General features: G+C 42.6%; 1 protein-coding gene across 5 annotated transcripts in view; it reads left to right on the top strand.

The window, feature by feature from the left end:
* SNRK (SNF related kinase) overlaps positions 1–16,701 on the top strand; it is a 54,802-nt gene extending 38,101 nt beyond the window's left edge. For 4 of the 5 annotated variants that reach the window (XM_027584119.2, XM_027584121.2, XM_027584120.2 and 1 more), the window contains 4 exons: positions 1,550–1,691; positions 6,413–6,625; positions 8,899–9,033; positions 12,827–16,701. In XM_027584119.2, coding sequence (XP_027439920.1) covers positions 1,550–1,691; positions 6,413–6,625; positions 8,899–9,033; positions 12,827–14,018 — 1,682 coding nt within the window. In that variant the 3' untranslated portion in view covers positions 14,019–16,701. The remainder of the gene's footprint in view (positions 1–1,549; positions 1,692–6,412; positions 6,626–8,898; positions 9,034–12,826) is intronic. The other variant, XM_027584123.2, reaches the window with a different exon arrangement.
* The last annotated feature ends 4,498 nt before the right edge of the window (positions 16,702–21,199 follow it).

The raw sequence follows: 21,199 nt of genomic DNA, 5'->3' as shown, positions 1-21,199 counted from the left end.
GCAGCTAGCCACCATTACTCAGATTGTTTGACTTTGTATGGGGATGGCCCTCTACATTCCAAGATCAAGGGAAAGAAATGGGGGTCAGTGAGTAGAGTGGAGTCCTGAGCCAGCTTGCTGTCCTGGGGTGGTAGGTCACATAATTTATGCATCCAACAAGCAATGCCAGGCACATCTCTTGGGGACACTGAAGAGCCAAGGGTTTGGACTGAATGATCTCTAGGTCCCTTTTATTCTTACATATGTAATGTTTTAATTTTAGTATATTTTTCCATATGCTTAACTAATTTTCATTGAAGCCTCCTTAGTAAAATCTGTTGTACATATAAAAAAATCACAATGTGTTTTAACTTTTGGGTTTCTGCCTTTATTGCCCTCTTTGTTTAGTTTGGACCAAGGAGAAGATATTTTATTAACAGGTTACAATTCTGCTGGAAAATAATATGGATCCTACATTATTTTGGGGGTTTAAGCTAAATGAAAACAGCAGTTGAGTATTAACAGATGTGACAAAGTCCACATGGCTTGCATTCTCTTCTAAGCCTTTTGTGGTAGAAAGCTTCTTGAATTCATCTCTTGTTTTATTAATGTTTATGTAATCATACATATACTGTAGTTTCTGGAATGAGTGAATGATTTGTGATGCCGTTCCTAAATGGATTCATCCTTTGTTCATTTGAAAAGCCATCATTTTTCCAAACGATTGGTGAGATTTTATCTAATGGCAAGAAGGTAGGGGGTTATTTGCTCTTGTAGGAGTTAGTCTAATGCTACAGTTGGTAGTGTCCTTGGATGTCAACTAGTCCAGCCTTACAATCACTACAGGAATGTCTTATGCAGAATATTAGACAGATGGTTGCCCAGCCTTTGCTGAAATACTTAGAGTGATGGGAAACCTGTTTTCCCGTGCTTTATTAAGTAGCTTCTGTTGTTTTTAAGCCAAAGTGTGCCTCCTGGTTACTTCTATCTTCAGACCTAGTTTTGTCCTCTGAAATAATGTATCACCTGTCTTTTTCTTCATTGACAGCACAGAAATGTTTCTCTTCTCTGAATTTTAATTTTCTTAACTATAAAATGACTGTGATTTACATCATCTGGTTATCTCACCAGGATTGAGGTAAAGAAAACTGAGATAATTATGACGTTAGGCAAAATCGTTTTCATGTCTCATAGTATTAAAATACTAGTTTTAGTTTTTCTCTGGTAAATAATGTCATGAGAAAGACAGCAGTCTGTTGTCCAGTGGCTTGGGAACCTTGAGACGTACTTTCCACTTGATATTCTTGCCATTAATGAATTAATTTATCTCTTTGTTGAACATTTATTGACTATTCACTATGTGGCTGAGGTGAATATAAAAACAGTGAACAAGACAGATACCTTCCCTGCCTTATTGGGACTTAAGTTTTCTTCCCTAGATGTTTTTCTTTGAGATATAAATGGTTTTCACTATTGAAATAAAATAATATTGTTAGTCTACTTTCGCTCTTCTTAGCGCTTTTGGTTTTCTAACTCATCCAATATTTAACAGTATGTCTTTGATTTGTAGATATATGGAGTCTGGGAGTGATCCTTTTCATGTTGGTGTGTGGGCAACCACCTTTTCAAGAGGCCAATGACAGTGAAACATTGACAATGATCATGGATTGCAAATATACCGTACCATCCCATGTGTCCAAAGAGTGTAAAGAGTAAGTAAAAACAGAAAAAGAATGTGGAAACTTAAAACACTCATACTAAAACCAGATTTTTATTTATTTTTTAAAGATTTATTTATTTATCTAGAGTGCAAGCAGGGGGAGGGGCAGAGAGGGAGAGAGAGGGAGAGAATCCCAAGCAGACCCTGCGCTGAGTGTGGAGCCCTGCTCTGCGCTCAATCTCATGTCCCTGATATCATGACCTGATCAAAATTAAGAGTTGGATGCTTAACCAACTGAGCCACCCATGCACCCCCCCAGAAGTTTTGTTTTATTCCATTAACATGTCAAAAAAATATATAAGCATCTGAGTTCGTTTTAATTTTTGAACTTGATATTTTATTTTTGTTAAGTGTGTTTTGGGGGGTTAACTCCAGAATATAATTTGAAATTTAATATTGGAGTACAAAATGTGTTCGTCTATTTCTTAAATATGCTTGTTTTCAAGAAACCCATTATATGCCTCTTCAGCCTCCAGGAGTGGTAGTTACTGGAAGTGAAGATATTATCATGGGAACTACCTTGGTGGTTTTGCATCAGCAAAAAAGCAAGACCACCTGGAATTATTTTAAATTCCAGAGGAAACTTAAGGCATTTCTATTCCTGAAATAGACCACCAAGACACCATTTTAGGTTTTACATAATGTTTCCCTTAATTTTATTCATACACTGCTTTCCCCAGTTGGTTTGTGTGATTATGGGAATCCAGCAACCAAAAGTACACTCAAGTTGATTATTTGGAATTTAAAGTATAGTTCTGTGATATGTATAGTGAGAAATATAATAATGGAATAAAAGAACTGTTAGAAGCTCAGTATTTTATTGACATTATGGGTGATATATATATATTATATATATATATATTTTTTTAATGGGTGATATTTTTAAGTAAGTTCAGCTGAGATTATAGCTACTACTTTAAGGATTTGTTGTAGTAACAAAGTTTTGAATTTTTCCCATCAGCTGGTAAGAAGGAAATCTGATGGTTCGAGAAATCTTTTCTCCAAGTGGAACCCCATCTTAGGCCCATGTGGTGGATGATTAAGAGCTTACCTATTCAAACTCTTTGGTTTCAGATACAGGCTTCTCTATCTACTGATGATGTGAGAATGGTAGAACCTCTTATCCAGAGTAAGAAATAGCACAGTTATGATATCTTAGGAGACTTCTCTGTTTCTCCCTTGTAGAGGGATTATTTATAATAATCATAGGACCATTGAGTTTTTTACTTTTTCCTATGTCAGTTTTGCTTACTTCTGTTTTTTAAGGAGCTTGCCCATTTTATCTAAATTTTCAAATTTATTGGCCTCAAGTACTTATATTTTCTGGTTATATTTGTAAAGTATATAGATCAGTGGGATGTTGCCCTTTATCATTCCACTGTTGACAGTTTTTGCCTTCTCTTGTTTTTGTCTTGATTAGTTTTGCCTGAGGTTTGTTAATTTTATTAGTCTTTTTCAAGGAACTGCCTTTTATCTTTATTAATTTACTTATATTTCTTGTTTTATGTTGTGAATTTTCTCTTATCTGTATTATTTCCTTCTACCTACTTCATGGGCTGATTCTCTTCTTTTTTTTTTCTTATGTTGGATACTTGGCTCACAAATTTTCCTTTTCTAATGTCGTAGTTAAGGCTATTAAATTGCCTCCTTGTACCATTTCTGCAGTATCTTACTAGTTTTGATTTATAGCCCTGTTATTATTCAGTTCTGAGTATTTTCTAGCTTCAAATGCTTTATTTGACCTTAAGTTTTTAGAGGGGTATTTTACATTTCCAAATGTATAAAATTTTTCTAATTACTTTTTTGTTACTTCCATTGTGGTCCAGGAATATAGTCTATATAATACTAGTTTTTTGTTGTTTTTCAAATTGTTGAGGCTTGCTTAATGCTTAGCATGGAGTCAGTTTTTGTAAATGATTCTTTTGTTCTGGAAGAGAATGTGTTATTTACCCATTTTCAGGGTCAGAGTTATATATAAATCCTTAAGATCAAGCTTGTTAATTATGCTGTTCTAAATTACTTACATCTTTTCTGAGTTGATTACTTGATTTATCACTTACTGAGATACTCTTTCACTATGATGGTGTATTTATTTTATTCTTGGGAGTCTATCAGTTCTTGCTTTAAGTGTTTTGAGGCAACGGTAATTAGGTACAAATTGTTGTATCTTACTGGTGAATTGAACTTGTATATCACTTGTTTATCTCTAATGATGCTTTTTGCCTTAAAGTCAGTCTGTGTTATCTAGTCTTAGCTAGCCATACCAGTCTTCTTTTGGTTAGCATTTATGTGCTATATAGTTTTCCATTCATTTACTTTAAACCTTTTATTGTCTTGATTTTAAGTATGTCTTTTTTAACATCTGGGAGCTGGGGTTTAATCCCTTCTGAGGATTTTTGTCTTTTCATCAGAGTTTATTCCATTCATATTTATTGTCTTCACTGAAAGATGTAGGTATATTTATGCTCTTCTTATATGCTTCATATTTCTCCTACTTTTCTTCCTTTTTTTTTGGTCTATTCCTTCTTTAGGATTGATGGAGGTTTTTCTTTTTCCCCTTACTTGGCTTTCTCCCTTCAACTAGCTTGGAAGTTTTAGTCAATTATTTTAGTGCTTATCCTGTTTTAACACACACATACATATCTGTATGCTTAATTAATTAATTTTAATTTTTTAAAGATTTTATTAGGGAGAAAGAGCTTGTGGGGGTGGGGCAGAAGGAGAAGCAGAGTCCCTGTTGAGCAGGGAGCCCCCTATGTGGGATTCCCAGCACCCTGGGATCATGACCTGAGCTGAAGGCAGACACTTAACCAACTAAGCCACCCAGGTGCCCCCTATATGCTTAATTTAATAAAATTGATAGGTAATCCTTATGTTTATCTCTTCCTAAACAACACAAAATCCTTAGAACACTTTACCATTCAATATTTTCTAACTCCACAAATTATAGTACAGTAAAAAAATTGTTTAGAATTACCCAGATGCTTGATAAAAAACTGTATATCCTTCCATTTGGGATCACATTCTTCTACTAAAATTATACCCTTTAGAATTTCTTTGATGAGCATTTGTTGGTGATAAACTTTCTCAGTTTTTCATTGAAAGTTTCATTAAGTGTAGAATTCTAGGTGTGGACAGTTTTCTCTCAGGTTATTGAAGATGTTACCACATCTTCTGATATGTCTTGTTACTTTTGGGATGTCATCTGTTCATGTTATTATTGTTCTTGCACAGGTGATCTCTCTCTTCTCAGGCTGCTCTAAGAGCTTCTATTCATTCTGCTTAGGATATGTTAGGTTTTCCGGGTCAGGATTTATGTTCTTCCATGAATTTGGAAAATCCTTAGCTATAATCTTTTCAAATATAGTTTCTTGCCCATTCCCTCATTCCCTTCTGGAACTCTGATTAGATATATGTTTAGGTATTTTCACTCTGTCCTCCTTGTCTTTTCATCTCTTAGTTCACCGGTGCAGGGTTATTTCCTTGGCTCTATCTTCCAGTTCATTAATTTTCTTTATATCTAATTTTAAAAATTTGTCCATTGCTTTTTTTTTTTTTTTTTTACTGTCTTCTGTATTTCAGACTTCTCCATGTCTTGAACATATTCAGCACAGTTGTCTTCTGTGTCTGAAAATTTCAGTATTTTAAGACTTTGCATTTTGATGTTGCCATCATGTTTTTTTAGTTCTTGTTAGTACTTGTTTCCTTTGTATTTTTTGATTGTGAGGCCGTATTCCTTGTAATACTATGTGGGAGTTCTTTTAAGTTACGTTCCTATGGAAAGGTTTTACATTTCCTTCTCTACTATAGTTACTTAGGAGCACCTCCAGCTTAAAACCACCTTAAATTAACAACTTCTCTACATGTACCACACAGATATCATTAATTTGGACCACAAACTTGTGTGAGGACCAGCCTGTGGCTAGAAATTCTTAGACGAGATTTCCCTGTCCCACTCCACAGCCAGTGTTGAGGCAGGCAGGTTTCTTTTTTGATATGTTAGCAGATTTGTTTCTCATTTCTCATTCACCGTTACACTGAAGCTGGGACCCCAGCTCTTTACAAGGGCTCTAGTTGTACTCCCTGTCTTCAGTAGGCCCTACACATTATATTCTATTTTGTGCACTCAGTATAGCTTTCAAAACCAAAGCAGAAGCAATCGGGTCAAAGTCTAGCTTTGTCATTCGCCTCCTAAAAGTCCTTTTACTCTATTTTTACCTTTGAGTATTCTTTCCTTTCTTCCATCTTTATGTATATAGGTATTTATTATTTTGCCAGCACAATGCATTTAAACAAAATATATGTTTAAAAGCCTGTGGCATTTTGATTGTTTTCATCAAGATCATTTATTCTTCCTGAAGCAGAAGTTGGCTCATGCACTGTATTCTGTATGTCATTGGTTGATCACTATAGCTGGTTCTGGCATGCCACTAAGCCACAGTTAATTCAACAACAGATGTTGATATCTAGAGCTAATTCTAGATGATGGAAGCTGTTTGGCTTATCAGTATATCCGGCAGTTGTGATTTTCTATTTATGAATCTGATGGCACTAAATTTTTTTTATTCCCCTCGCCGCACCACCACCACCACTAGTGAGCCTAATGAAATTGATGGTATAAGTGTAGGAAACAATTCTGATTAATGAAATAATCCACCATTACTAATCCCTGCCAACAGTTTACTCTAACAGTGGACTTACCTTCCTTTCCAGCCTGATCACACGGATGCTACAGAGAGATCCCAAGAGAAGGGCCTCCTTAGAAGAGATTGAAAATCATCCTTGGCTTCAGGGAGTGGACCCTTCACCAGCCACAAAGTATAACATCCCCCTCGTGTCATACAAAAACCTCTCGGAGGAAGAACACAATAGCATCATTCAGCGCATGGTGCTCGGGGACATAGCAGACCGCGACGCCATTGTAGAGTATGTCAGCACTCATCAGCATGGGGCCACGGGTTTAGGATTCTTGGAATGGTCTCTTAACTTGTCAGGGCCTGTGGACACTGTAATGCGTAGAGTTCCCAGTTGGCAGAAGTCATGTCATTTATTTCTAGAGTTCCTGGCCCAGTGCCTGTCTCATAGGTTTTATTCTGTTGTTTTTATTTTTGTACTAGTGAACAAGTACACCATTGCTGGGTGGTGTCACCGAATGCTGTGGCCTCTCTCCCTTCCTGTAGGGGTGGATTGGAATAGCTTCTTTTGTATCCTAGATTAATTTAATAATAACATGTCTTTTCCATAGCGGCATTTTCTTCATTGTCATGTTTCCCTCTGCTCCCCACAGTGAGTGGGGAGAATGGGGTGGACTGCAGTCCTCTAAATGAGGGGTTGACACACGGGGCCGGTCACACATTGTTGTAAGGAAAGTTTTAGTGGGCCACAATCGTGCCTGGTGGCTTGGGTATTGTCATTAGCCACGTTGTGCTACAATATCACAGTAGCTGTGAGAGAGACCACGTGACCCACAAAGCATAAAATGTTTACTTTCTGGCCCTTCAGAGCCCTTGCTGCAGCGACCTGCAACCCATAAGATACAAAGTTGTTAATTAAGTCATTTAAAACCAAAGCCAGTTTTTAATAATCTAAGAAGTTTGGCATCAAGAATAATATAAAGATGCAGTTGCTTTGTTTTAATAATGATTTATTTCTATAAGAGGTCCTGTCTAGAAAATTATGAAGTATTTCCACAAATGAAAAGTCAAAATGTTATTTAACCTGTTGAATGAAACTGTCGGGTATAATGGAAAGAGGAGATGCTCGGTCGGGGGGTGAGGGGTGGGCGAAAAAGAAAACCACTCAGATTCAAAATTTTGGTTTAAGTACAAATTTCTACAGATTTCCAGCTGCATTATGAGTTGTCATACTTAATGACCTAAGTGAATAGGAAGAGCAGGACACTTGCTATGCCTGCCAAGGACACTTGCTTTAGGAATGTGTAGAAAGTGATTTTTCATTTTGAGTGCATAGAAGGCTATTTGTATCTCCCTGAATTGGCTCAATGTTCTTAGCCTAAATAAACACATGCAGTGGTATCATTTAGAACTATTGGATTCATGTAAATTCAACGATGAATCCAAAGGGAGGGGCAGTCTCCCTGGCTCAGGTGACCCCATTTGCCTTTGCACTGGTGGGCAGGTGCACGGTGAAGCAGGGGCTGGGAGGCCCGAGCTCACTCCCCCCAGCTGGTCTCAGCTCTTGCCCATGGCTTGTCTGTGACCAGCTCCCCCTCCTGAGCATGATGCCTCAACTCAAGGACACGTGTTTTTTGGTCCCCTCAAAATGAGCCAGTGACCTTAGTTTGGTACTTGGCTTAGGAAACCACTCTAAGAAGTCATTCTGAGCCCTGAATTTCATCTTGGGCTCTTTCTTTAGAGTTTTGCACCTCAGACTGCCCTGCCCCCATTAGCTGTGACCCCCCCTCTCCATCTTGTGAAAAGGGATCTTTGTATTGCTTCTTTCCTAAGTGTTCAGTTGTGTATTTTCAATGACTACAGAAAGTTTCTGAGCCCTATAGACCCTTGTAGTGCGCTTGTGCGGTCCGCAGCCCAGGCCAGGCCAGCCGCAGGAGGGCAGGCGGCCGTGTGCCCTGTGGGCGGGAGGCTGCCAGCCCCAGGCTGCAGGGTGCCTGCTCAGACTAAGGACTCAGAGCCCTCTTTTGAAATGGATGAATGAATACATTGATTTTATTCAAAGAAGAGGCTAATGACATGTTCTCAGTTATATTAGTAATTCATTAAATGCAAAGAGTGTAAAAATAAAAACTTATCCTCATTTTTCTGATTGATACTGGTATTTCAGTGCACATTCATACAGCTCATTTCATACTACTGATGGAAGCAAGTAAGCCAATTTAATGAAAATGAATACTTTGACACAGATTAAAGTTTTGTATAATGCATACATTCTTGGAAAGCTTCATCACCTTTTTTATGCATTGAAAACTGACATCCAGCTCAGCTGCTCTCAGCGTTTTGGATTTTTCTTACTAACTGAACATTTTTATATGGTTTTTTAGAATTTCATGAGTGATCTAAATAACTACTAGGTTTTTCTTCTTGCTTGTGTTTTTTTCATGATTTTAAAGATTCCACGTCATTGGATTTCATTTGCTTGTACTTTGGGAAAAAAAAAAGAATTCTGCTTGTAAAACAAACCTGCTGACATGGCTTACATTTATTCTCCCTTATTTTCCTCAGAGCCCTGGAAACCAACAGGTATAATCATATCACGGCCACTTACTTCTTGCTTGCTGAAAGGATCCTGAGGGAGAAGCAAGAGAAAGAAATACAAACCAGATCTGCAAGTCCTAGCAATATCAAGGCCCAGTTTAGGTGAGAAAAAAAAAATCTTCACTGATTTTAGTAAGTTAATGTTTTGAAATAGAGAACTCCTTTAAAAAAATGCTTCCTAACTCTTTGGGGCACAAGAGTATAAACAGTTGTGGCATCTTCATTGGAGAGGCCACGCATGGGCTCTCCCTGTGTGGGAGTCTTGTTCCTTCGTCACCAAGAACACCTTCCTTCCTGGGCTCAGGGGAGAGGGGCTGTGGCTGCTGGCCTGGCCGGGAAAACACGTTTGGAGAAGCAGCCTCAAGCAGAGTGTCTGTCAACTATTTTCATTAAACTCTTCTGGATCTTATATGTATTAATGTGTTATTTTCTTTAAGTTTTCATTCTAGGAACAGGGCCAAATGTTCCCACTGTTATTTGAAATAATTTTTAAGAACATTGAGGGCATTTCCATGCCATGATATTATCTCAGGATTTCAGTGATTTGACAGATCAGCTAGTTGATTTATTTATTGGCTGCTTGATGTTGGGAGGTCACTTCACCTCTTTTGGACTAAGCTTCCTGGTCTGTGAAATGGGAGTAATAATACATCCACCTCCTGAGCCTGGGCTCCACGTGTTTGTGGTCACTGTTACGACTATTTCACCACCACTGGTGTCTTTGGTAAAGTCATGAATGTGCTCTTCCCCATTTTTCCCCCTCCTCCCCACCTTGCTTTTTCTTCTGCCATATTATATGCTTTCCCTTCAAAATCAAAGGACGGAGAGGATTACATTTTTACATCACCACTATGAAAGTCATGTAGAATTTATCTTTTCCTCTTCAGATAAAGGAATCCATGGAAGTGTAGTGATTCAAAAACAGAAGGATGCTCCCAATTCTGAATAATTCTCTACGCGTACATCCATATACAAATGTGTGTGTGTGAATATGTAATAATAATTATTTAAAATAAGCAGAAAGCCATTGGATTTAAATTACGTGCAGTCAACTTGCCATGTGTAGGTTGTTACTTGGGATGCAGCAACAGAGAAGAGCGAAGAAAATGTTCCTGGATGGCCAAAGAATAAAGATTTAGAAGTTTAGGATTGGAAAGTGGACTTAGTAACTTCGTTTAGATCCTGGATGGAGGCTTATGTAATGAAACCTAGGCACGCTGTCTGCTGTGTGTGTGGAAGGGGACTGGTCCCAGGGAGCCAGGGACTCAGGCCTGAGGCCGACCAGAACAGTGACTTCGAGGGGTGAGGTCATCCTAGTCCTGACCTGGCCCCCCTTTGGGAAAGAGCAGGGTCACCACAGATCAGGCCACCACATCTGGAGTCGGTCTAGCCTTAGAGGATGGAATATGTGGATTTGAGCTGTTTTCAGTGAAACAGATCAGAACTCGATCTAAAGTTGATCACATGTGTAAATAAGTTGGTTGTACCTTATTATAAAAGTTATAGGGCCTATAAAGAAATATCCGCGCCTTCCCTCAAGTTTTCCTTTTACCCTCCTGGAGATACCGGAGTGGAGGTTCCGTGAGGGCCTTACCTCCTCCCGGGCCCAGGGCAGGTGGGGCATCTGCTTCCTTGCCTTTTTACTGGCACTGTGACTTTGTCGTCAAAACCCCGGACCTGACTTAGTTCTGTCGCTGGACATGCCTTCAGATCAGAGTGATCCTGGGGCTCAGGACCCTGGACTGGGTGGGGAGACAGGTGTTGAAACTAGCCCAGCTCTTCCGGGGGCTGCGGCAGGCAGGGTGAGCTAGGGAGCCCCAGCTGCAGCGAGAGCGCCTCCTTTGGGTTCTGCAAGCCTGGGCTGGAAGTGTGGCGTGGTCTATGTGTTAGAAGAGGCCTTGTGAGGTCCTCTGAGGAGTGGACCCCGGCACGGGAGCGCTTGGTGCCAGCATCCCCTCCGAGCCCCAGGAAGTGAGGGGAATCCCTGAGGCCAGACCGCAGAGGCCCGGCTGTTCTGCAGCGGCCATTTAGAAGCTTCCTGTGTTGCCCCGGGGGTGCAGTAGCTGTGGAACCCAGCCTCCATGTCACTGTCCGCCAGCCTGCGTGACCTTGGGCAGGTTTCCTACCCTGTCCGTGTTGTCACTTCTTCCCCCGTGAAGGGGAATGATCATGGCCCCAGCTTGTGGAGAGCTGCGGGGATGAAGTGCATTCGGCCCTGTCCGGCTCTCCCCACTGTGCTGCCTCTGGGAAGCACTCAGGCCGTGCGAACTGTTCTGTCCACATGACTCATTTACAATTCTTGTTTAGCCATCTCTGCTCACAGGGTTGTGGCGATGAAGAGGACTGACTTCGGTTAGCACAACATGGAGCTCAGATGTGCGCTCAATTAACGTGAGTGGTTGAACCACTTACTCCTATAAAAGCCGTTCGTTCAGAAGTGGCCAATGGAGGAGCCACCCCAGTGGCCACAGCCACCCCTCCTGTTTTGGGGAGTGGGCTCTGAGAACGGTTTTGGCTTTCTTTTCAGGTGGGGTGGGAGGTGAGGAGAGAAGAGCCTCCGCCACGTGTGGGCCCCCTGATCCTGGACTGCGCTGGCTGCCACTCTGGTGGGTCGGACACAGTCGGCACCCGGCCTCCCGGCCCAGGGCCCCCTGGGGTGTTTGCAGGCGTTGGGGGGGGGGCTGCTCTTTCAGGAACGGGGGTGGGGTGCCATGCTCCAGAGCCCACAGGCGTCGCCCCGGCTTTGTGCATTTGTGTTGGTGGGGAACAGAGGACTTGTCCAGAGACACTTAGTGACCTCAGAGACATTATCCAGCACTCGGCCTTTATGAACTACCAAGAAGTGACTAGCATAGATGGACCACGCCATGGACAAAGAGGAAATGGCTCTGAGTTGGGGGAAAGATATCTGTCGTAAATTCCTGTGAGTTTTTTAAAGCTCTAGATTCAATTGGGTTTTATTTCTAGGATAACAGAATTGGTGTGAAAATGAAAGTGTCATAGTGTGGAAGTGGCTATTTTAAAGATCTCTGGCATCTCCTCTTCCCCTGGACAGAGAGGACAGTTAAGAATTCCAAAACAGCTAGAGACCTCATTTTCAAAAAGTTTTCTTCTTTGACTGCCAAGCAATGTTCTTGTTGCTTGGGTGACTCTAGATGGGGGAATAAAATCGAAGTTTAAATAATTGTGGATTTGCCACTACACTTGTGTGGACATTTAAAAATACTTGGATTTATATTTAGCGTCGTGTGTTTTTTTAATTGGTGAAGAAGAGTTATACGTATGCCCGTGTACATTGACTTTTCTTTGCAGTATTCTCATGTTTAATCCACTGAACTATTTCCATTTATTTTTATAAACACCAGACTTTTACACCATCCTGTCATATCTGGAAGACTGGGAATTTCAGGTGAATTGTTGTTTTGTTTTGTTTTGTTTTTTTTCAGGTGAATTTTATTAGCAAAGCATATACCTTCAAAGGTTGTGATCTAAGACTCAGAGGAACGAAACGTGTTGTGTTTGGGTTTTGCTTTGGTGATCTCCCTTGTGCTTTTTAAAACTTTTTCTTGTGGTGTAAGACTCATATGGGAAAGATGGAGTAGCTCCTGGCTCCCTTTCCTGACAGCTCTGATGAAGTTCTCATTTGGCTAGTAAGCCACAGCCTGATCCATGTTTCAGAAGCACATTTGCCCTGCTGGTGTCCTTGCTAATCTTTATAGGATGTCGAATGGGTTTGCGAGGCTGCTGTTTTTTGTTTTTTTTTTTTTTTCCTTTTTTTGCGTATTTCTTTTTTTCAGTCTGTGGATTTTGCCCCAGTCAGTGTTATATGATGTAGTTTTAGTAGAGTCTGCATATTATTTATGACATGGCTTTCTTCTTCCAATCTGTTACACAGGCAGTCGTGGCCCACCAAAATCGATGTACCCCAGGACCTTGAGGATGATCTCACGGCCACTCCTCTGTCCCACGCGACTGTCCCTCAGTCTCCTGCTCGGGCTGCTGACAGTGTCCTCAATGGCCACAGGAGCAAAGGCCTGTGTGACTCGTCTAAGAAGGACGACCTCCCCGAGTTGGCCGGACCAGCTCTCTCCACCGTGTCCCCGGCGAGCTTGAAAGCCACGGCCAGCGGACGCAAGTGCCTGTTCCGGGTGGAGGAAGACGAAGAGGAAGATGAGGAGGACAAGAAGCCCATGTCCCTCTCGTCACAAGTGGTTCTGCGCCGGAAGCCCTCGGTGACCAACCGGCTGACGTCGAGGAAGAGCGCCCCCGTGCTCAACCAGATCTTTGAGGAAGGGGAGTCGGATGACGAGTTTGACATGGACGAGAACCTGCCCCCCAAGCTGAGCCGGCTCAAGATGAACATCGCTTCCCCGGGCACGGTGCACAAACGCTACCACCGCCGGAAAAGCCAGGGCCGAGGCTCCAGTTGCAGCAGCTCGGAGACCAGTGACGACGACTCGGAGAGCCGGCGGCGGCTGGACAAAGACAGTGGCTTCACCTACTCTTGGCACCGGCGGGATAGCAGCGAGGGGCCCCCGGGCAGCGAGGGTGACGGCGGGGGCCAGGGCAAGCCAAGCGCCGGCAGTGGCGGCGCGGACAAGGCCAGCCCGAGCGAGAACAGCGCGGGTGGCGGCAGCCCCGCGGGTGGCTCGGGTGGCAAGCCCACCGGCACGTCGGGCAGCACGCGCCGCTGCGCCGGCCCTGGGCCCGGCGAGCTGGTGCAGAGCCTCAAACTCATGAGCCTCTGCCTGGGCTCCCAGCTGCATGGCGGCGCCAAGTACATCCTCGACCCGCAGGGCGGCTTGTCCTTCTCCAGCGTCAAGGTCCAGGAGAAGTCCACATGGAAGATGTGCATCAGCTCCACGGGCAGCGCGGGCCAGGCCCCGGGCGTGGGCAGCATAAAGTTTTTCTCCGACCACGTGGCAGACAGCAGCACTGAGTTAGAACGGATAAAGAGCAAGAACCGGAAAAATAACGTGCTGCAGCTACCTCTGTGCGAAAAGACCATCTCTGTGAACATCCAGCGGAACCCTAAGGACGGGCTGCTGTGCGCCTCCAGCCAGGCCAGCTGCTGCCATGTCATCTGACTGGCACCCTCCCCGGCCGCCGGCACCCTCCCCGCTCGGGCCTGAGCACCGGCGCGCTTCTCCACTCTTCTCTGCGCTTCTCGTTTGGCTTTTGCTCTTTCACAGTGGGCGTTAGGAGCAGTTATTTATTACCTTTCACTTGTTCGCCTGACGATGTGACAATGCATGGTCTTTGTGCATGCTGCTAGACACTTCTTTTCCAGCCGAAAAGTCTGTTGTGTAATTTTTACATTTATAATTTTAATGTGGATGATCAGGATTAAATTAAAATGTATATTTGGAACCTAATATAAATGGAGCACTTAGAAATTTGATGTTCCGCACTTAATCTAGAGAGAAAAAAATGCTTTTGTTTCCGTGTGACAGATCTAAATTCCTTTCCTGACCTTCTGTGATAACGGAAACTCCGTGCTCTGAGGCACACTCCCGTGGTGTCTGAGACAGAACCAAAGCAATAACATGGTGATGCCGACAGGCCTGGAGCCTGCGAGCGTGTGCGTGCCCCGCCTCCCGAGGCCTGTGCGGAGCAGAGTACAGTGAGCGTCTGCACTGAGAACCTTAAAACCATGATTTCAGCATACCCACACCTGTTTGTCTTAAGCTATAGTGTGAAAAAAAAAAGTTTGGGCTCTTAAAATTTAACTGAAAAAGATTTTCTTGTTTTGTACTAGGTGAGATAAAGTACTTAGATTTATACGGCAGCTTCCCCCATAGTGGTAAATTACAAACAGACAATCTTATTTTGTAATGTGATGAAGTGAACTGATGGTGTCTTAACTCTACTTATAGAGTGTGTAGTCTGTCTAACAGAACAAAAAGATGCTCGGTGTAAATTCCTTCCTATAGGGCACACCCTAGGGTTTCCTTTAAAACCATGTAGGTAGAAGAAACTGTAGGGCCTGATATGGGAGCAAAGGTGCACACAGAGGTTGGCAAAGTCAAAACCCTATAAATTTTTTTTAAAAATTACTGGGATTTGATTTTTAGGAGTTTGGTAATTAGGTTGTCTCTTTCGGGTTTTTTTCCCCCCATTCTATATCCTTTAGCTCAGTAAGCTATGAAATTGGCTGATCAAAAACATATAAAAGAACAAAATTCACACATAAAGCAAACAAAAATGCACAAAGCCTGCTTTGTTTTTTTTTTTGTTGTCGTTTTGGTTTTTGCTTTTTTTTTTTTTTTTTGCTGGAAGTGTTTTTTACTTTGCCTTCCTGCCAAAACAATAATCAAAGAACTCTTACTTTAAACTGCTCCTGTACAAAGACTACTTTTGACCAGATAATCATCTTTCGTGGCATTTTATCTTGTAAGACGCAGTATATTGCAGATTGCTACTTTTGGAAGGGGCCAGATGCTACTTTTTCAGGCTGTGCCCTGGGGGTCTTCAAAGCAATGCTTATCCACATTGGTGGTAGGATGTGGCTGGGCCAGGGTTGGGGCGGGGGGACCTTCCCACACTCAGCAGCTTTCCTTCACGTCTCTGAAGCGACAGTCACTTTGTAGAGTGGGCAGGGCACCAAAGGACTGCATTCCATTGGTCACGGTTTCTCCAAGTACACCCTGACTCTGCTACTTAGGGTTCATAGATTTTACTCCGAACTCTGAATTTCACAATATACTTAACTAAGATGATACTTAAAATACTTATTTTACTTTCTAGACCTAGGCTAGATATGTTTTAAGCTACAGCTCTAGTTCATTGTGATATTTATAATTGAAAGCTACCAGAAAAGATGTGTGGGTGAAGCCATAGAACATATTTGCTTGAAATTCTTGAGCAGGGATCTTATAAAGGGCCAGAAATAAGATGTGTGGTTCACATAGATGGTGAGCGTAACATCTGTATAAAACGTAGGAGAGAAGTTTATAAAGGGCATTGGCAATAAACTCTTTGTTGCAGCTGTTTTCCAAGTAATGTAAATACTTTTTCCTGTGATTATGTATAGCCTTGGAATGGCACCTTTTAACTAACCCGTATGTGTTTGGTTTCCAATGGTTTTTTATATTCAGATGTATATATGGTGCTCACTTTAGGATCTCAGCAGTGTTGACCGTTTATGCTGCATAGCTGTATTATAGCCTTAGTAGTTGTGTGTGGTTGGTTGACCCTCTGGGTATACAGATGTTAGTCTGAGTGGCGTCTTACTCATTTGTTCGTAAGTGAATGATTGTGCATGTGTCGTATGTCATAGTATGTCGTCACATAAAAGGGAGGGAGCAAATAACCATTACATTAAGACAATATTGGACCAAACTATTTACTAGCTCTAAACAGTTTCTTGTACCCCTTAACCTGTCTTCAGAAGTTGCATAGAGTTATAGTAGTGTGTAAATTAAATACTGTGGAAAAACAATTAGTCTTGTATTTTTCTGTATGTGTGTGTACATATATATATACACATATATATATATAAAATTATGTACTTCTGGCAATTCTATCTGTATTTAAAGATGTGACAATCTTGACACCGATTTTAAGAATAGCTGTGAGACTGAAAGTAAAGATATCCCTACCAAGGAAGAATTGATGTGTGTTAAGAGGGTACAGAATTATCAGCTGATTTGGTCAGTTGCTTCCACTGCTGGTTGATTTTCCTCATTGTGTAAACATTGACAGGTATGTGACAAATGGGAAAAAAAAATTCCAAATAATAAAGTGGCATATTGGTGTTCAGCAATATAACCTGCGTCCCACGTTTCTCTTTCTTCTGATTGCAGACCCAGCCTGGGTGAGACGCCCCTTTGTGTATGCCATGCACCTGTGCTGCCAGGTGTGACTGAAAACTTATGGTGACTGTTCATGCTTTGAACTCATGACCACAAGCCTCAGGTGGCCCCGGGACTGCCCATTAATTATGCTTTATTTCCCCAATTCATCATTTCCCTCACTTAGCTCGTCACCATGCTCCGAAATAATGGAATAAACTGAAGCCGTTAGAACTGCCGAAGGCTCCCGCTTCACCCTCCCACCTTCACCTGAATCTGCACGCCCTGCCCTTGCCCCTGGTTGCGTGATCCCAAGGTCAATTCCTTTACTCACACCTTGAGGCCTGATGGGGATGAGTGAGGCAGCCACGAGGACTACTCATTCACTTCTTTCTTGTACCATCAAACTTCACTGCTAGATCATTCCTAACAGCAAACCAAACAAACATGACTTTATTCCCCGACCTTAAAGAGATGTCCTTGTTGTTCTCTCCTGTCTTCGCTCTTTAAACCCTTCCAATCAGGCTCCTGCTGCCATCACCCCACCATAACTGCTTACTCAAGGTCGGCAGTGGCCTCCATGTGTTAAAACTGGTGGTCAGTTTTTAAAACCAGCTTTGTGGGCACCTGGGTGGCTCAGTTGGTTAACCGACTGCCTTAGGCTTGGGTCATGATCCTGGAGTCTCAAGATCGAGTCCAGCGTCAGGCTCCCTGCTCAGCGGGGAGTCTGCTTCTCCCTCTGACCCTCCCCCTTCTCATGCTCTCATTCTCTCTCTCAAATAATCTTTAAAACCAGTTTTGACATATAATCCACAGCATAGAATTTCCAGTTGTACAAGTCAGTGCTTTTCACTGTATTCTCAGAATTGTGCAACCATTACCAGAAATCCAAAAAGAAATCTGTACCTGTTGGCACTTCCTCCCTTCCTGTCAGCTCCCTGCCGCAGCCTTAGCCCCTGGTGACCACTAACCCCAGCGGCCAGCTTCTAACCCATGGTAGCGTTTGATGAGTTGGTCACCCTTCCTCATAAACCTCCCATTGTTCTGGGCCCCACTTTCCACCTCGCTGCTCTTTATCCCACTGGCTCCTCGCCCAGCCTCTGAATTTGGAGTACCCTGAGGTTCATTTCTGGATCCTTCTCTGCACTTTCTGTCTCTCAGTCATCCCATTCAGTCTAACATTTACATGCTGATAGAACCCAAAAATATGTTTAGCCCACCTCCCCAGAACACCAGATTCCATCAACCTATTTGACTTCTCTACATGGACGTGTCTAATAAGCCCCTGAGTTTTTACATGCTCAAAACTTAAACCTTCCCTTCAAATCCTTATCTTCCTAATGCTTGCCATCTCATAAATGGTGGCTCTAAACCTTTTGCCCAAGTCAAGAATCTGGGTGTCCTTCCCTCTGTCATTCCAGTAGCCAAGCCATCAGCAAATCTTAGGCAACATTCAAAAACTGGCCTGTTCTTACTGCTTTCCCTGCTAACGCTCTAGTCAATGACACCATCATCACAACTGGACAACTGTAAATACCTCCTGGAGAGTCTTGCTGCTTTTGTCCTTGCCTTTCTCTTGTCTGTTCTCTGTATAACAGGGTGAGTGATGCTTTTAAAAGCTAAAGCATGTCATGTTTCAGTGAAAGGTGTTTAATTTCCAAATATTTGGGGATTTTCCACATAAGTTTCTGTTACTAATTTCTAGTGCAGGTCTGTTTTGGCCAGAAATCATGCTTTGTATAACTGAAATCTTTTAAAACTTCCCGAAACTCTTCTTATGGCTCAGCTAATGGCCTCTCTTGAATGTTTTTGTGAGTGCTGGAAAAGTGTGGTTGTTGGTAAAGTGTTCTATATGTCAGTCCCAGTTGCTTATTAATGTTAGGTCTTCTGTATCCTCACTGATTCTCTGTCTTGTGTCAGTTAGTGAGAGAGGAGTACTGAAATCTAGAATTGTGGATTGGCCTATTTCTCCTTTTGTTCTATCAGCTTTGCTTTATGAAATTTGAAGCGTTGTTGTTAGGTACATACACATTTAAGATTGTTAAGTCCCAATGGACTGATCTTTTTCATCATTTTGAAATGTTCCTCTTTATTGCTGATAAATGATTCTTTGTCATGAACTCTACTTTGTGTGATATAGCCACTCTAGCTTTCTTTGATTGGTGGGAGTATTTCTTTTTCCATCTTTTTACTTTTAACCTATCTGTGTCTTTATATTTAAGGTAGAGTTGTTTTGTTTTTGGATTTTTTGTTTCTTTTTTTATAGACAGCATATAGTGGGGTCTTGCTTTTTTTTCTAATCTGCAAATCTTTGCCTTTTATTTGCAGTATTTTAGATCAAGTACATTTGGTGTAATTAACATGGTTGGATTTAAATCTACCATCTTTCTGGCTTTCTATTTGATCTGTTTCTTATTTCTTTTCCCCTCTTTACTATGTTCTTTTTGTTTAACTGAGCACTTTTTATTGGCTTATTGGTTGTGCATGTTTAAATTTTTAGTGCTTGTTATAGGGATGGGTATATATATATGGATGGATATATGTATAAATATAGCACATTGTATTTATATATTTAGGTAATATATCTAATATATAGACATACATAATATATATATAAAGCCGCAATCTACCTCATACAGAATGTAAGAACCTTACAACTGTATTTCCACTTTCCTCTTTGTGCTATTGTTGGCATACATTTTATTTTTATGTATGCATAAATATTTTTGTTTTAAATTGTTTTATTTTGAAGAGATAATGGGAAAAAGTTTATTTTACCTACATCTTATCATTTCCAGCACTCTTCATTTCTCTGTGTAGATCCACATTTCGGTATTTTCCTTCAGATTTTCATGCAGTGCAGGTCTGCTGAAAATATATTCTGTCAGTTTTTGCTTGTCTAAAAAAGTATTTTTACTTAATTCATGAAGGATATGTGCATTGGGTATAAAATTCTAGGCTGCTTTTTACTGCAATGCTGGACAATACATTTTACATTGTTGAGTGCTAGATTTTTCTATTCATGTAAAAAGTGTTGGTTTTCATTTTGCATACAGTTACTTGGGAGCAGGTAGATCCTTTGGGGTTTTGCTTTTAAAGTGTGTTAGGACAGATCCAGAGCTGTGTCTAGGGCTAATTTGACCCACACTGAGACAATACCTCCTGTGCCCTCCACTGAAGTGACATGTCATGCCACCAGACACATCAGACTTCAGGGTGCCCCCTTGCCTTGCTGTTCCCCACAGCTGCCCACGGGGCTCTGGGGAGGGACAGATGAGAAGGGGGAACGGGACTTGAAGCCTCCTTGAGCTAAGGGGACCCAAGCACCTTGTTGACTGCCAGCACATTAGATTTCTGAGGACCCCTGACTCTAGAACTGAGCACTTAGTGGACACCCCACTCCAAGCAGGGTGTGATACAGGTTGAGAAGTTAGGAGGAGAAAAAAACTGAATCTTGGTCCTTCTGAGTTCATAGTGCCCTTGAGTCAGAAATGAGGATCTAAATTCGTACCAGATGAAGATCAGAGGTGGTGACATGTGGCAGGGCACTGCTGGGGGGGTGGTTCTGGAGAGTTCCAAGGAGGGTGAGTCTGGGGAGGGAGTCAGAGTTGATTGCCAGGGATGGAGAACTGAATAGCTGGGCAGATGTGGATCGCCAGCCCCTCTAGGTGCTGAGGGCCAGCAGTGGACTTTGCTGAGGGAGAGTCCACTTTGCTTCTTGGCTCCTTCATCTTTTCACCAGGATGTTTAGCTTTCTGGACCAGAGGACTGGAAGAACTGGAGGCTGGGGGGAGCACAGCTGGAAGGTGTGGTACTGAGCGGAAGGCCTGCATGCAGGGGAAGTGAGACTGATTCAGTGCCCACTGTGTGCGGCCACAGGCTTGGGAGGGCCCCCTCGATTTAATGCTCTGCTCCTAGTTTGTCGTCTTGAAATTCTTAAAAACTTTCAAGCAAGGGTACCGCGTATTCATTTTGCACCGGGCCCCTTAGGGCTGAGAGATTCCTTGCAGATCTGTACTCCACAAGGAAGGGAGGTCATCTAGACCCTGAGAAGGGGGGACTTTGGTGAGAGCATAGACCCTGAGGGAGCGGCAAAGGCCAGAGACAGGAGCCAGACCGCCTCCAGTGTGGCGATGAGCGACAGCATCAAGGAGGCGGCGGAGGGTGTGCGTGTGTGTGTGCAGACCACTGACTGTGAGGCCAGCAGGTGAGCCTGAGAACTTCTTGCTGAGGCTGTGTGGTCTGTGGATCAGCTCTGAGCACCAGAGGGTCCCCTGAGCTTGTGGAGAATGAGATGGAAGCAGGTCCTTGGAGGGCTCTCTCAGAAGTGTCAGGAGCGAGGTGGAAGTGGTAAAGTGAGCTTGGATCATGCCCCACTGAAGGATGGATGGGCGGCGCATTGCCCCTGCCTCCCGGTGCAGTCCCTGATGCTCAAGAGAGGTGAGAGGCCCGCCCAAGGGCACAGCACGCCTGCC

This window comes from Zalophus californianus, chromosome 1 (assembly GCF_009762305.2).
Source record: "Zalophus californianus isolate mZalCal1 chromosome 1, mZalCal1.pri.v2, whole genome shotgun sequence".
NCBI classification, from domain to species: domain Eukaryota; kingdom Metazoa; phylum Chordata; class Mammalia; order Carnivora; family Otariidae; genus Zalophus; species Zalophus californianus.
The sequence above is the reverse complement of the archived record's forward strand: the minus strand, read 5'-3'. Positions and strand labels throughout refer to the sequence as shown.